General features: G+C 63.7%; 1 protein-coding gene across 2 annotated transcripts in view; it reads right to left on the bottom strand.

Annotated features, from left to right (window-relative positions):
• Nucleotides 1–4470: 4470 nt before the first annotated feature.
• The window catches only part of UNC13A (unc-13 homolog A), a 34943-nt gene continuing 23301 nt past the window's right edge, over nucleotides 4471–16112 (bottom strand). The window contains exons 30-43 of one of the 2 annotated variants that reach the window (XM_086477655.1): nucleotides 15637–15720; nucleotides 15275–15352; nucleotides 14897–14985; nucleotides 14589–14741; nucleotides 14316–14439; nucleotides 10913–10951; nucleotides 9810–9839; nucleotides 8510–8566; nucleotides 8263–8343; nucleotides 7982–8129; nucleotides 6976–7032; nucleotides 5291–5383; nucleotides 5054–5213; nucleotides 4471–4759 (exon numbers count right to left, since the gene is read on the bottom strand). In XM_086477655.1, coding sequence (XP_086333781.1) covers nucleotides 4471–4759; nucleotides 5054–5213; nucleotides 5291–5383; nucleotides 6976–7032; nucleotides 7982–8129; nucleotides 8263–8343; nucleotides 8510–8566; nucleotides 9810–9839; nucleotides 10913–10951; nucleotides 14316–14439; nucleotides 14589–14741; nucleotides 14897–14985; nucleotides 15275–15352; nucleotides 15637–15720 — 1482 coding nt within the window. The remainder of the gene's footprint in view (nucleotides 4760–5053; nucleotides 5214–5290; nucleotides 5384–6975; nucleotides 7033–7981; nucleotides 8130–8262; nucleotides 8344–8509; nucleotides 8567–9809; nucleotides 9840–10912; nucleotides 10952–14315; nucleotides 14440–14588; nucleotides 14742–14896; nucleotides 14986–15274; nucleotides 15353–15636; nucleotides 15721–16112) is intronic. The other variant, XM_086477654.1, reaches the window with a different exon arrangement.

Genomic DNA, 16112 nt, shown 5'->3' with positions numbered 1-16112 from the left:
CTTCCTGGGGATGGCCCCATGGCGGTGACCATGCCTGAGATGTTCACGTGTCCAGGGGGCCCCTCGATGTCCTCAGAGCCAGGCGTGGACTGGGGCAGCTCTTGGGAGGCTGGGGCCACCGCTCTCCCCTCCTTGCTGTTGTCACCAGGGTCCCCAGGCATGAGGCTGCTGCTGGGACCGTTCTGGCTGACCTCCAATGCATCCAGGGAGCAACCAAAGAGCCGTAGGGCCTCTTGGAGAAGCATCTCCTCAGACACTGAAACCTCCTCTGTCAAGTCCACAGGGGGGTCGTTTTTGGGGGCCACAGAGGGTTTGGGGGGGACGTCTCTGTGCCGTGGTGGGTTGTTGCTGCCCGAGGGTGCCGCTGCGGGCGTGGCCATGCTGGGGATGATGACCTGTGGAGGCTGCCCCATGATGAGCTGGTGGCCAGGGATGGATGTCAGCGGGGCTGGGGCCGCTGCTCTTCCCTGATGCTGGGAGGGTGTGAGGTAGAGCAGTTGGCCCTGGGGGGCGCCAGGGGCTGCCCAGGCCAGGGGGGTCCCCCAGCCAGTGGCACCCCACTGGGCACCAGCCTGCAGAGAAGCAGCGCCGTGGCCGAGCATGGCGGTGGCTGGCAGAGTCTGGAGGGTGCTGCTCTGCTGCATGGGGAAGAGCCGGGGGTCGAAGACGCAGCCGCCTGGGGCCATCTGCAGACCTGCAAGGGGGAGAAGGAGTCGCGTGGGCTGGAGGGACCCTCCAAGGCCACCTGCCCAGCCAGTGCCCATGGCCGATGTCCCCCGGCTCTGCGCCAGGCATGTGGGGAGTTGGTGGCCGGGGCGCTCCCCGTGGGCTGAGCTGCTGTGCCGGCGGGACGGGGTTGCAAATCGGGGAGGAGACTGGCTTCCAGGAGGTGAACCGGGAGAGATGGCCCCAGGTATTTGGGAAATTCTCTGGAGGTTGGCTTCCCTGGACACACCTCAGCCAGGCGAGGGCAGGGACGAATGCCCAGCCATGCCAAAACGGCCGGGGCTCGAGCGTGATGGGGACGCTGGGAGTGCCAGGGCGTCGGGGATGCCAAAGGGGCCGAAGGTGCTGAGGTGCCAGAGCAGACAGCAGCTGGTGGTGTCTGCAGGACCTGGGGTGCCCCCCACACCGGGGGTGCCCCCCACACCGGGGGTGCCCAGGCTGCTGCTGCCCGGGCAGTGGGCACAGGTTGGCTGCGCCTGGAAGAGAGACAGGAGCGATGGCCGCGGTCACCTCCGCTCTTGCCCCCAGAGCGTCCCCGGGCTGCAGGGGTTGGGGTCGGTCCCTACCTTGCGGATAGAAGGTTTGGGGTGCCACAAAAGTCTGAAGGTGTTGAGGTGCCACGGGGGCCCAGGAGCCACGCGCTGGGAGCCACTGTCGCATCCGTGCCATGGTCCCTTCTGCCTGTTGCCCGGGGGGTGGGAGCGTTAGACGGGGCTGCGTCCTGGTTCCCATTGTTACGTCATGACTGTCCAGCCACTCGCAGGACAGCACGTGGGGGCTCTGCGGTTCTGCCCCACCCCCGCCCACCTCCCCAGCTCCTCCTGGGCAGGGAATGGGTTAAGGGGGGCTGAGGGACCCCCAGCCCCTCCAGGCAGGTACCAGGGGCTGCAGGTGCCTTTGGCTGGAAGCCTTGATCCCTTCCCAGAGCTGGGCTGTCCTTGGGCTTGGGGGCACTTGGTGGGACGAGTCCCCAGCCTGCAGGGCTGGGATGGAGGCTACAGGCTGTTCAGGAGGGCTGGGCAGGGCAGGCGAGGGGGAGCTGGAGGTGTCGCACGAGATGTGAGGGAGAGGTTTGACGGTGCAGCCCTACCCTCAGCGGTGCTGTGGGGGAGAGCCTCCGGGGGACGACTGCGGGGATGGAGAACCAAGGAGATGCTGTAGTGGGTGTCTGCTTCCCCGTGGCCCGGCCGGGATGCCAGCACCAAGGAGTTGCTCTCCAGGCCATCAGGAGACATCTCTGGATCTATTGTCCGGCTCTTTTCTGGTGGAGTTCAACTTCCCAGGCACCAGCTGGGAAGGCCGCGCTGCTGGGACGAGCAGGTCTGGGAAATTCCTGAAGTGTGTGGGAGAGAACTTCTTGTCACAAGCACTCAGGGAGCCAGCTTGGCCAGATGCCCTCCTAGACTTGCTGGTCGTGAATGGAGAAGGAGTCACCGGTGATGGGAGGGTCTTGCCCACAGGGCTGACGAAACCCTTGAGTTGAAAATTGTTGGTGTAATGAGAAAAGGGGACAGCAGCTTTGCTCCCCTGGACTTGGAGAGAGCAAACGTTATGCTCTTCAGGGAGGCACTCAGCAGAGTCCCTTGTGAATCTGCTGTTGGGGGCTCAGGCGTTGGCGTGGGCTGGTCAGGCTTGAAGCAGCACCTTGAGAAGCTCAGGAGCAGGCAACTCCCCCTGTCAGGCATTGGCTGTGTTGGACCCAGGATGTGGGGCTCAGATGGGAAATGGGCAATAAAGAGAGAGGAGTTTTTGGGGGTCGAAGAAGACGCCACGTGGGGCCATCTGCAGAACTGTACAGGGGAGAGGGAGCTGCGCTGGTCTGCAGGGACCCTCCAGGGGCACCCGTCCAGCCGGCCCCGATGGCCTGGTGCCCCCCTGCTCTGCAGCCCCCCTGCTCTGCAGCCCCCCTGCTCTGCAGCAGGCCCGTGGGGAGCTTGTGTCCAGGACCGAGAAGGGAAGTGTCACTTCTCGGGACAGGTCTGTCCCAGCACCATTTCAGCCCTCTGCTGAAGCTCCTGGCTTTGCAACTGGGGGTGCACTGCCGAGCAGCCCTGGGGAGGCTTGAGTGCAGCGTTGCTGCTGCATCCCTGGTCTGTTTGTCCTTGGGGTTATCCTCAGAGGTGCAATATCTGCACTGGGGTGGGAGTGTGGATGAAGACCCCTTGGGTGCCTGCCCTCCCCCAGCCCCACAGCAGCCACAGTGAAGGGTGTGCTTTTTAATGTCAGTTATAATAAAATATTTTTACAGAGCCCAAAAAATTCAAAATAGTGCAAAACATCTCACTGTCATGCATCCATGGTAGCCGCCGCCGGCAGTGCCGCACGGGGTGGTACAGACACACAGGCATCGGTGACACATGTGCTACAGGAGCAGAATTGGTCGGTTCAATCACATGCCGAACAGGACAGTTTGGGGTGGGGGGCACGGGGCCAGGGGCACCACAGTCGGGGGGTGCGGGGCTGAGCCCCAGCCTGGCCGTGCAGGAGCAGCAGTTAGAAAAGGGGTGTAAACATTGAACAGAAACGAGAGAGGAAAGCTAAACCCTTTGGTCCCAGACAAACCCTATAGAAAAAGGACCATGGGGGCCAGACGGGGTACCCTGTTTTGGGATGGGGAGGGGGCTGAGAGAGCTGTATTGACTTGTGTGGTCATCAGGCCTCTGTTTTCCCCAATACTTCGGGCAAGCTGGCCAGCTGGGGTGGCCATCCCCGACACCGTGCACCCTGGCTTCCTGGGCACTCACACGAGACACGCACACCACTGATCACGCGGAAATGGTGGTTAACGGGAAATTTGGGGCGGGGGGGTTGTCCTCTGGGGTGGGAAGGGTCTTGCTTGCGCCAAGAAGTCCTCATGGGCGCTGCTGCACTGCAGAGGGATGGCTGATCCTCACTGGCCAGAGCAAAGGCAGATGAGTCCCTCTGCCCCAGTGCCCCCAGCCCTCGACCCCAAGCCCTGGCACCCTGGGGGCGGCAGTGGGGCAGCCCACGGGGGCGGCAAGGCAGGGAAGACAGGATAGGGGCCGGGGGCTGCTCCCTGCCGCTCCCGGCCCCGGTGATGCCGCTGCCAGCCAGGGAGGGGACCCTGTGCAGGGCATGTGGGGGCTGCGCCCGCCGACCCACCAGCCCCAATAGCCCTTCCGGGTGCAGGACACAGCCGTTGTCCAGCTGCCCCGTGTATGTACAGCTATTTACATATGTACAGGGTGCTCAGCGGGTGGGAGCATCCCTGTCCCTCAGGCCGCCTGATGATGCTCCAGGGATGGGGACAAGGGGCCATCATGCCGTGCCAGCCACTCACCAACACCCCCAGGTGGGATGAGACACCACATCACCACCCCCAGCCCTTTCCTGGTGTCACTCAATGAGGTTTGGGGCTGGGTAGGACAGGATAGGGTCAGGGATGGGCTGTTGGGGTTTCCTTCATCTCAGGCTGGGAAGGGGCCAGATCTGTGCCCTTCTGGGGTCCAGCCCTTCCCTGCAGCCCCACCAGTCCCAGCACCTTCCCATCAGGGTGGGATGGGGGCATGGCTGTGCTCTGCGCCGCTGTCACCCAGCCAGTCTGGCCAAGGGAGGGACAAGGAGGGGTCTACCACTGCAGCCACATCCCCCCCTCACCCACACCAGCGCTGGGAAGGAGATTCCTCTTGCGGCCGCTCTTATGGCTTATACATGGCTGGAGGATGCTGTAGAAAAGGGGCCAGGAGTGGGGGAAGAGGGCTGGGCAGGGGGGGAGGAAGGGATTTAACTGCTGCCCTCCTCGGCCGAGCGTGTGTCCGACTTGAGCTTGACGAACTCCTTGGCCACCTCGTCGTTGTTGCGTTGGGAGAGGATGCGGAGGACGGTGAGGCCGGTGTCATCCATGTGGATGCGACGGCCCAGGGGCAGCCAGCAGGCGCAGCCGGGTCGCTGCAGGATGTCGCGGAGCTGCAGGACAGCGATGCCCACTGTCCGGTCCTCCCGGGCGAAGCAGTAATCCTTCACACACACCTGCAGCTCGTAGCACTCGGGGCCCGTCTCCATCCCCAGCGTGCTGCAGGGGGGCAAGGAACAGGCAGTGTTGGCATAGGGGGGGTCACTCTCCCAGGCCCCCTGCCTCTGCAACAGCACCCTATATGGGTGCTGCCTCCCCAGTGCCCCTAAAAAAGCCTTTTCTTCTTTCTTCTTTTTTCCCCAATCCCTGCTTTTACAAATGAGAAAACATGTAAAACATCCCCTGGAGGACGAGCAAACCCCAGGGGCAGACCCCAAAAGGAGAGGGTCCCCTCATCATGGAGACACATCCCCCAGCCTAGCCCCACATCCCCAGCCCCGTGGTGCCACTCACAACTGGAAGCTCTCGTTGTACTTGGGGGCCCAGCTGTTGTTCTTCGATTTGGTGGCAAATTTCCTCTTCTTGTCGCTGAGGTGGGGCCCAATGATGTTGACCTCGATGAAAGGACGGAAGATGCCTGACGTTTGCCACTTGAGGTCGTTCGCAGCCACCACTGCAAGGAGGAGGCACGTGAGGCTCGCGGGGCACTGCCACCTGCCAGACCCTGCCACCCCATCCAGCAGAACCCACCTTTGACGGTGACTTTGTGTTCGCCAGTGCCAGGGTGGGTGAAGAGCTCCACGTGGATGGACACCTCCCCAACAGGGTCATCCACACCAGAGCCTGCGCGGCAAAGAGAGGAGCCATGACTGCCCCTTCCCGCTGTGTCCCTGACGTCCCCTGCCCACCACCAACCCCACTGGAGGAGGCAGGTCACCCACCACAGGGCGGGAAGGGGTGGGCAGTAGGATTTGGCCCAATGTGGCCTCTGCCAAAGAATTCTGGGGATGGCAGCGTAGGTGCAGCAACTGTCAGGGATGGCTGGGGCTGGCACCAGGCTGGGCTGGGGCACGGCGGGACATCCCCAGCACCGAGCTGGCTCTCTGTCATCCCACCCCCACATCAGCAGGGCCCAGTGAGCCCCCCCCCCCCCCCCCCCCCCCCCCCCCCCCCCCCAGCTCAGGCAGAGGCTGAGGTGCCAGGGTGGGATGGGGCAGGGGACAGTGGCCCAGCTCCCCCTTCTATGGGCATGGGGTGGCAGGGATGACGGTGCTTCACACATGGCTGTGAGCATGGGGACAGCACTGGGTGGGAGAGACCCAGTCTGGCCCTTGTGCCACAGGGGCAGCCATGGCCCTGCCAGGGGCACGGGGCTGACCTGCCCCCTCTTGTATCCCCTCCATCTCAGGGACCACACTGAGCCCTGGGGTCGCTGAGCCTGGAAAACTCGGGTGACCTGCAACCAACAGCCCAGCCCCCCCCACCCCCCCACCCCCCCCAAGAGCCGTGCATGCACCCATGGGTGAAGGAGGGGGTGCAAGGCAGAGGGACAGGCTCCGCGGGTCAGAGGGGGAGACTAAACGGAGCTCAGCGGGAAAGCTCCCAGGGTGGAAGTAACAGTGCGAAGGAGGACACATCGCCATGTGCCACTGCATGGCCCCCAGCACAGGGGTGCCAGGCCGGGGGGGGGGGAGGCTGGTGATGGCACCCTCTCCTCTCCATCCACCTTCATCCTCCGCCCCACCCTCAGCGCCCCATCCCCCCAGGCACCCGCCACCCGGGCAGCGCCGCATGCTGAGCCAAAATGGAGGTGATGGTGGGAGAGGAGGGGGGTGTCTGGGTACAGGAGGTCAAGCATGGGGTGCAGTCCCGGCCCCTCTGGCAGGGTGCGATGGAGGCCAAGCGGGGCCCATGGAGCTGGGCTCATTCCTCACGCCCCCGGGGCAGGCGGACGGAGCTCACTGGAGCAAGGCTAGTAATGGTCCTTCTGGCAGCAGGGTGGATGGGAAGGGGGGACATGGACATGGTCACGGCCTCCCCTGGGGCCACATGTCCCAAGGGGAGCTGCCCGGCTTGCAGGAAGGTCATGGCAGGTGCCCACCCCCCCAGGCAGCAGCGCTGGGGACAACGCAGGGTGCCCAGAGCTTGCAAGAGAAGGTGGGCACCCCTATCCCCATGGGGCACAAGCCCCCTTCCCCAGTCTGGGGGGTGGTGATCAATACGTTTGAGCGTGGTTCCTTCAAATTCAGCCCAAAGCAGCCCTGGGAGTGCGAGTCTGTGAGTGGAGGGCTCCAGCTCTGCCCATGCTAGGGGTCCCCAAGGCCGGCAGTGCTGGAACGGGGCTCCTGGCCACCCCGGCCCGCAGTGCCGGGACTGTTACTAGCCCAGGCAGGTGGCGGCAGGCAGGTGCGGGGGCGGGCGAGCAGCACACGTACCCTTCTCAGGATAAATTTCTTCACTAAGGGTAAACCTAATACCTTTCCCACCATGAACTAGTGGGAAGGAGAGAGAAAGACACAGAGACACGGCACAGAGTAGACGAAGAGAGGAGGAAGGCGACGACGTGCGTGGGGGACGGGAACAGTGAAAGAGGGGGGAGAAAACAAAGAGAGAGAAAAAGAGATCAGATCTCGCAGACAGATGGACAGCCGAGCATCCGGACGACACTGCAGTGACACAGGAGTGCCGGGCACCACCCAGCTCTGAGCCCAGCGGGTCCTGAGGCCAGATTGCACCCACAGGACCCAACCCTGTGCCCCCAACATGGCTGGCACAGGAGGCACAGACAGACAGACGTTCCTTGCAGGAGATGCACAGACAGCAAACGCACGTCCCACTCCCCAAGGACGCAGACAAGCCTGGCTGGGGCACTACGCGATGGCCCGTGACCACCACTGAGCATCTCTGTCCCCTCCTCGAGCAGCCAAGGGATAAAATAAAGGGCAGCATTTAGAGCCGAGGAGTGTTGCTGCCCCGGAGGGTGGCCAGCACCCTGTGCCGCAGGGCTCTGGGATGGATCCCAAATCATGGGGTACGTGAGGCACCCAGCGTGCCCAGGACAGGCCCTGGCAGAGCATCCAGATCCAGCCCATCCTGCGGGAGGTCTGAGCCCTGGTGGGGCTGGCACCGCTCGGCCGAGACTGGCAGCTCCACGGCAGCACTGGACCAGAGGGGTCTGTGCTGGGTGACAGGGGCCATCCAGAGGGGACAAAACACTGTGACCTGTGGGGTGCCAGGCTGCCTCTGGGCACCCATGGCCCCTCTGCACCTGCAAACCATGGGAGGAAAAAGCCTTTCCCTCCCCACCCATCCCTCCGCGAGCCTGGCTGGGACTCCCAACCCCACCGGGACGGAGGCAGGTTGGGGCCCTGGCCGTGGGGCAGCCAAGCCCATGTGTGGGGATAGGGGGCCCAGGTGGGGGGCCAGGGCAGTGCATCCTACCCTGCGAAGCCTGGGTCTGCACGAAGGTTTTGATGAGGAGGTCGGTGGCCTGGGTGTAGAGGGACAGGGCGTAGCGCAGCGACTGCAGGTCGGGGCTCTTCTCCAGGAACGTCTTCTTCAGCCCCACGCCACCGGCGTGGAAGTATTGCTGGAGAGGGGAGGGGGGAGACGGCCGAAGGTTCCTCATCAGCTCTGCTAGAGCCCACCCGGTGCCCCCTTGGGTCTCTGCCTCAAGGCTAGAGCCCCCAGGGGCGCCCCTTCGTACCCCAGAGTGCCCTCACCTTGATGGTGTCCAGCGCCAGCTCCACCACTGCACATTGCTTTGGGGTCAGGCTTTTGGCTTCCTCCCGCACCATGTGGTCCTGCAAGGCACCAATCCTGCTCTCGGCATGGGACCAGGGCCCCACTCCCCTTCCCCACCACTGGTAGGGTCCTTGCAACAGCGCCAGCTTGCAAAGCGTCCCCCCCACCTAGCACAGAGAGGAGCTCAGACCACCTCATCCCCCAGCGCAGCCTCCCAGCCCTCACCTTCAGCTTGGAGAGCTGCCCCAGCTCCTTGGCCGCGTTGAAAATCATCTGCGTGCCCTGCAGAGAGCAAAGAGACAGAAACGGCCCCGGTGAGCAGCCGGGCTGGGGGTGCCACGGCCGGGCTGGGGGTGCCATGCCCAGGCTGGGCACGCGGTGCCAGGAGCTCGCTGCAGCTCCTGGGGCTCCCACTGGACCCCCCAGGCTGGAGGGGGCCAGAGGGGTGCTCCTCGGAGAGCCCCAGGGGCCACGGGCCACACCAGGCGTGGTGGTGCAGTGCCCCTGAGTTCTCAGCACGGATGGGTGGCGGGGGGCTTGGGGACCCCAGGGCAGGACATTGCCCTGGCATCAGGGACCTGACACCCTGCTCAGCACAAGCAGCTTGGCCCAAGGGTCCCATCCTGCTCCCTGTGGTGCCCAAGCTCCCATTTCTGTATCCAACAGAGCCCGGCACGACACACCACTGGCACCGCACGGACAATCGGACGACATCAGGGCAGGGGGGAGCAGAGAGCGAGTGCAGGGGGACAGCGGGCACGGGGAGGATGTGGCGCGGTCCCCCTGCACCCCGTGGCGCTGGCAGCCAAGCCAAACACCCCCCCTGCCCCCCAGAACCCTGCCCAGCCCCAGGGAGGTTCCCGGCCCCTTTGCACCCTAGGGAACACCGCGGATGGGAGCCCCTGGGCACCTTCGCCTGCCCTGTGCTGTGCCACCCCCGTGGGCAGGGGCCATGAAGTCGTTCCACGGGGCCCACTGGCATGGCTCCTGGGGACACAGCCCCATGGCGCGGGCAGATCCCGCTCACCTCGCTGGTCTGGCATCCGCTTACTGGGCTGAGCACAAGCTCCCCTTCTCAAGCCCTCCAGTGTGCAACATGCAGCTGGGTAAACTGGGGCCCAGTGGGCCAGAGCCAGCGATTGCCACCTCCTTCCCCCTCCCAGCACCAGTAGCTCCAGTCCTTCCCAGCATCTATCCCGCTAACCATTACCTTCTGCAGGCTTCTGGCCCCCTCCATGCCCTCGTTTTGTATCCCCATTAACCCTTTGTGCCCGCCTGCCCCCCACCCTTCCACCCCCAAATTCTGTCCCATTAATTCCCCCAGCATCCTTCCCTTGCTGTCCCAGTTTCCCCCAGCTGGTGAAGAGGCTGGGAGCTGGGGACACTGGTGTCACCCAAACAGAGCACGATGGGACACTGGACTGAGCTGGGACCCCCCTACACACCACAGCGCATGGGACAAGGGACGGGGAGAGGCGAGAGGAGGGACCAGAGCCAAGTGGGAGCAGAAGAGCCATGTCCTTACTTCAGTGTGACTGGGCAGCTTCACCCTGCTCTGGAAGAGAACAGCAAGGGACAGTTACTGGTGGCCCCAGCAGCGGCAAGGCGCGGGTCCGGGCCCCCCACATCCCCCGGCCGTGTGGGCTCTGGCCCTGTACTCTCCTCTGGCTGCGCCCGGTTCTCCACTGGTGCCACTGGTTCAGCACCAGTTCACACCTGCAAAGGCTCGGTGCCGCGTGTTTGCTAGTGAACCTGTGATGAGCGTGCCAAGTCTCTTCCTAAGCAGGGGCAGGCTTGCTCCCCACCTTGTTTGGGGCTGGGGAATTATCAGCAGGTAGAGGAAAGCAGCTTGCCCAGTATGCTCAGCAAACTGGGGCAGGACCCAGTGTCCCCTGCGAGAGGAGGGGGGACCCGGGGAGAGCCACAGGCATTGCCCAGATGGATTCCAGCATGGCTCTCCCGGAGAGCTGGGGTTTGGGAGCAGGCAGCCTGGAGGGCTGTGCTGGGCTCCCAGCCCAGCGGTGGGGAGCACCCAGACAGAGGGAGAGTCCATGTGCCTGGAGAAAGCCACTTTGGGGCTCAGTGAGCTTTTTCCGAGGCCCCCCAAGTGGGCTCAGAGGTCCAGGGGATCTCAGCAGCCCCGTGGCCCCCAGTGTGCTCTGTGCAGCCCCAGCACAGCCCAGCATCCTGGGGGTCACCTCCTCCTGAGCCCCCAGTGGTGGGACAGGTTTGTGTCCGGGCTCTCCCCTGCTTGGGCACCCCGTCCCCGCGCTGTTCCAGCCAGGCAATCTGGAAGTGTGCTGAGCACCGTGGGGCAGTGTCCCCCATGCCTGGCTGGGGATGGGTAACCCCCCACGTACCCACCCACAGGGGCTAAACACGACACGACACCCGCTCCCTACTCCGGGCGACACACAGAAACAGGTCCGTGCCCCCATCCTGCACGCAGGCAGCACGTCCCAGACAACACGGCACACCTCCACACAACAACACGCCACGCAGGCAACGGCACATCCAGACAGCACGACAGAGGAAGCACAGACAAGCCTGGACCTCCACAGCAGGCGGGCGTGTGGCCACGAGCGTGGCCACGGGGCGATGACACACATGGAGCCCACGGCTATTTACCTTCTCTGTCCCCTTGCCATGTTTTCTCAAGAGCGTGCCCTGTAGAAGCAATGTCAGAGGTTGAGTGGTGGGGTGGGGGGACAGTGTGGGACGGGACACGGCGGGGGGGCAGGGCAAGGCTGGGCACATGGGGTGGCCGCAACCTGGCGGCAAAGACATCGCTGGGCTCCTAAAGGACAGCCAGGGCCAGTGGGGGACTGGTCCCCACAGAGACGCTGGGTTAGTGGGGGACTGGTATCTCCGGGATGCTGAGCCGACGGGTCCCCACTGGAATGCAGGATGTTGGGCTGATGGGGAACTGGTCCCCACACTGGGCTGTTGGTCCCTGCTGGGATACAGGGATGCTGAGCCTCTGGTGCCCGCACATTCCCCTCCGGCTCGGGCAGACGCTCACAGCACCAGGGAGGGGGCAGCTGAACTTGGGTTCTGCACGCAGAGTTCTGGTCTGTGCAGTGCTGGACCCAGCGACAACCCCACACTGACCCAAGCCCAGCGTAAAATGCGGCAGCAGTGCCCTGGGGGGGTCCTAACCAGCCACTCGGGGCGGGCTCTGGGGCACATCTGAATCAGGAGGGGGTAGCAGGGGGTGCAGCTGGCAGGGGAGCCTGCGGGAGGGACAAGCAGCACAGTTATGGCCAAGCAGGGCCACCAGAAGGGTTTCTTGCCCTGGGGGGAAACTGAGGCACGGAGTGAACAAGAGGACGTTGAACCCCAGTCCCCCAGCAGGCTCAGCAAGGCTGGGACATGCAGTCCCTGTGAGGCCTGAGGGGTGGCTCAGCCCCAGGCTGCCCCCAGGGTCTCTCCAAATGCCGTTGTCCAAAACTAGAGGTGTTGGGGGACACGGGGCAAGCGTTTGTCACCGCAGGGATCGTCACCCAGCACCCAACCACCGCGCGCCTGCACCACTGCTCCTCCTTGTGAAGGTGCCTGCAGGCAAAGCAGGGGTGGGGGCAGGATTGGGGGTGGCTGTGGCCTTTCCCTTGCCCCACAGGGCGTAAGCCCATGGCCACAGACTGAGCAGAAGAGGACAAAAGGAACCTGCTCAGTCAAAGCCACGCAAGGACCCAGCAGCAAGGTCACGAAGGGAACCCAGGAGTCTGGGCTCCCAGGGCCATACCCTGACCAGGGAAAAAGTCTCACAACTCGTGCCAGCAACCTGCCCCACCGCTGAGCAACCGGGCCAGGGACCATCCTGTCCCAGCGAGATGCTCCTCTCCACAGTCCGGGCAAGCCTCAGCCCCCACCGTAGCCCCACCCCAGTCAGGGTCTCAAGGGGAAACTGAGGCACAAGGGGTCAGGAAGAGCAGCCCTGACTGCCAGGCACACACCGCTCCCCCTGCTCCTGTCTCCGGTGGCCTCTCGCCCTCAGCACGGAGCAAGAAGATGGGATCGGCCCGGTTTGGCTGTCCCCAGTGACGTGGCACTGCCCCACCGCCGTACCCTCCCACCCCATCACTAACCCTTGCACCTCCCCACATCCAGGCACTGCGAAATCTGTCCAGGAGGTTTCCACCCCCCTGAACCCAGGTGGGGCCATGGGCAAATGCCCGCCAGCAGCCAGTGCCAAGCGGGCAGCACGAGGATGGGGACCACAGAGGTGGACCAAGTCGGGAGCTGGAGGAGGGCGTGGGCAGGGCGCGGGCAGCCACACAAGACAAAAACCGGCGAGGCCAGGACCGACACACAGCGGACAGACAGACAGACAGACAGGGAGCTGCCGTACTTACAATCATCTGCCATTGAGAGGCGAGCAGAGCAATTGGAGAAAACAACCATGACATGAGTGTCGGCCCCCTCCTCCATCCTCCCCAGCCCCAACTGCCCCACAGCTGGGTACCAGCCCCGGCCACCCCCTCCCACCCCAGCCAGCCAGGAGGGACGGCAGAGCCAGGGGTGTCCCCCCATCTGACGTGCCACAGCACTCGGCGGCAATGCCCTGCCACCGGCACCGCAGGTGTCCACAGCCCCGCAGCGGCCTCATCCCAACCTGCCCAGTCCTTCCTCCCTGTGGCAGGGGTCTCTGCCCCAGGGGGACTCAGTGCCAGGGAGCTGGTGAACCCCACTTGACATTTGGCTCTGACACGTAGCCCCATGCCGCCAGCCTGCCCAGTCCCCCCCAGGCTGGAGCCCAGAGCCACCCTGGGCGCGCTGTCCCTCGCCACAGGCACCAGCTCCAGCACGGCCCCCTCCAAGGACTGCCTCCCATCAGGAAAGTCACCCAACAGATCCACATGTCCATGCCACCTCCTCTGCCCTCAGCACAGGGTTCTCTGCCTCCAGAACATGGCATAGCCATACATGGTCAGGAAGGGACAGCGATAAGGACTGGGATGGCAACTGGGACCCAGTGGCACCAGCGTTCCTGCTACATTTGGCCACCTTTGGCCAAGGCTGTGCAAGCCTGGCCGGGAGTGATGCAGGGCTGACCTAAGCCAGGCTCTGGGCTGTGACAAGGTGCCAGTGAGGTGGCACCACTGAGGGCTGACAGGTCACCAATGCGCTGCCCCTTACAGACACAGCACAGGGAGCCCCACAGCCCCAGAAAGGTGACACAGCGGCCAGTGGCTCCAGGGACTCCAAGTGAGAGCCTGAGCCCAACTTTGTGACAGTGATAAAAGCCACCAAGAGTGACAGGGACAGACGTGTGGTTGGCTCAGGGTCCTTGGTGTCACCCTTCCCTGCCTGACCCCAAGGGAACAGCCACCTCGGGGAAGCTTTGGGGTGCACGGATCCGTGCAAGGAGGACAGAGACACAGCGATGCGATACGGAGCCTCGGAGCCTGTAAGCCACCTCCCTCTGAGGAGGGACCGTTCCCTGGGCTTTGCTCTGCTCCCCTAGAGCCTGTTCAGCCCACAAGCAAGGAGGGCTTCAGCCCTACTGCGGGGACATGCCCCCCATCCCCACATCACCCCCATCCCCGCAAAGTGAGTCCCTGCTCCCCAGGCAGCCCCAGCCCCACAGCAAGGCCGACGTGCAGTGGCTCTCCACACTCCGAGAGCCTCAAGCTTCACGTCCCGGCACAGGACAGTGCCCACAGCCGGTGCTGAGGAGCATGGCGTGGGATGCTGCCCCAGCTCAGAGGGAAGGATGGAGAGGAAAGGACCAGTTTCCCCCTCTTGGTGCCACAATGGAGATGGCAGGAAGGTCCTTTGGCAAAGCCAGCCAAGAGGGTGCTGGGCTGCACCAGGCATCTGGGTTAAGGATGACTTTTCTCTCCTCCATCCCTTCCCTGGCCATGAGCTGGAGCGGGAGGGGGGGGTTTGGGGAGGCTGCTGAAGTCCCCATCCCCCCAGCAGCCAGCGAGGGCACCTGGCACCAGCAAGGTCCCACACTGGCCCCAATAAGCCACCTGTGTCTCAGCTCCAGGGTCCCCCGTCCGTGGTCCCCCTCCCCATCACTCACCGTCTGGTCGGTGAGTGGGGGCAGGACGATGGTCTTCTCCATCGTGTTCATCACCAGCTTCCAGAGCTCCTTCAGCACCCGCTTCAGCACCGTCTTCTCGCAGATCTTGGCAAAGAGCGTCAGGCTGCAGAGAGGGGACGGGGCTGAATGTCCCAGCACAGCACCCCGGATGCCACCCCTTGCTCGGTCACCCTGAAGGTCCCCCACACTCCTGGGGAGGGTCAGGGGCATTGGGGAAGGGGGGGGGCGGTCCCTGTTGCCCCCCACACTCACTTGCTGTCCAGGAGGTCCATGATGGGCTGCAGGACATTGTCAGCGTCCTGTGCAACGCTGCTGCAGGTGCTGGCGGGGACGTTGCCGGTGCCCTTCACCTGGCCCAGGATGTCACCCATCTGCTTCACACACTCCTCGATGTGCGGCTGGAAACTGGGGACCGCAACACCCAGGCACCTCAGCATCCCCCACGGCTGCACCCAGGACCTGCTTGGCCAAGCAGAGCCCCCAGCCTGGCCCCAGCCACAGCTCCTGAACCCCCAAACCTCTCCTTGGCCCATGACCTGTGCCCTCTCACCCGGGCGTACCTGGTGGCAAAGACTCGGCTTAGCTCATCCAGGACATTGTTGAGTTTCACCTGCAGTTCCTTGAGGATATCACTGGCTTCTGTGTCCAGCTGGAGGAGGGACAGGTTGGAGAAGCTGTCAGGGTCCCTGGCCCAGCCCTGGGGAGGGTCTTTGCGCCCCAAATGCACCCCTGGGCAGAGTGAAGCCCATCTGTTCTCTGACATGGTGGGAGAGCAGGTTGCCATGGGGTGGGACAGTGTGATCCCACATGGGAGTGAGGAACTGGGGTCTGCTCCCAGCACTGCAGAGCCGGGGAAGGGGCTGCCTCTGGGGAGGTGGGATTGATCCAGCCCCTCCACAGGGCTCCCTCCTGGAGACCCCAAAGACCCCAGTATGCACCTCCTTGCCACCCATGGCTTCAAACATCTTCTCGAGCTGGACACGGAGCTGCTGGATGTTGTTCATCAGGATGCAGGGCTGAAAGGGTGGGATGGAGAGGGGTGTCAGCACCAACAAATGCAGCTGGAGCAGCTGCCCACCACCCCAGGTCCCTCCCACCCTGCACTGGGGGACACGAGAACAGTCATGGCACAGGGCCCTCCCTGGCAGCATTTCAGGGCCTGCCATCGAACAGAGACCGAGGGCAGGACCCACATCACAGGGACCAGCTCTGGAGCCGAGGTGATGGCTGGGGTCACCGTGTGTGGACAGTCCTGCCTGGCAGCACCAGGCAGGTGGCAAACAGAAGGGAGATACGTCACCACTTTCTCCTTCTCCTTGGAGCAGTACGAGGCAAAATCCTTGGAGATGATCTCGGCATACTGGAGTAGCACGTTGCTGATGGTCTGCAGGCAAACGAGGGCAGCCACAAAGACACCCAGACAGCAGCAAAGAGGAGGAAGGAGGGAGAGAAGGAGATGATGAGTCCCACAGCAGCGAAACATCCTGATGTCTGGGTGCACCCTGGGAGCCCCAGGCCCTCTGGCCACACAGATGCACTGGGCACAGCCACTGGAAGCCAGATCCAGCACATCTGGTCTCCATGGGCAGCTCCATCAGCAGCACAGCACAGCTGCGAAGGCATCAGCCATGAAGCCTGCACACAGCTACCTCCCACACTGCAGTGGTCTAGCATTTAATTAATCTAGATTAATTAACCAATTAACTCATTAATTAGCTAATCTCCTGAGCTAGGAAAGCTGGGAAAGCCACAGGGTCTGTTGGTGGCACGTTTGCA

The sequence above is a fragment of the Leptosomus discolor genome, chromosome 24, assembly GCF_034619465.1.
Source record: "Leptosomus discolor isolate bLepDis1 chromosome 24, bLepDis1.hap2, whole genome shotgun sequence".
NCBI lineage: Eukaryota > Metazoa > Chordata > Aves > Leptosomiformes > Leptosomidae > Leptosomus > Leptosomus discolor.
This window is presented reverse-complemented; position numbering and strand designations above follow the sequence as displayed.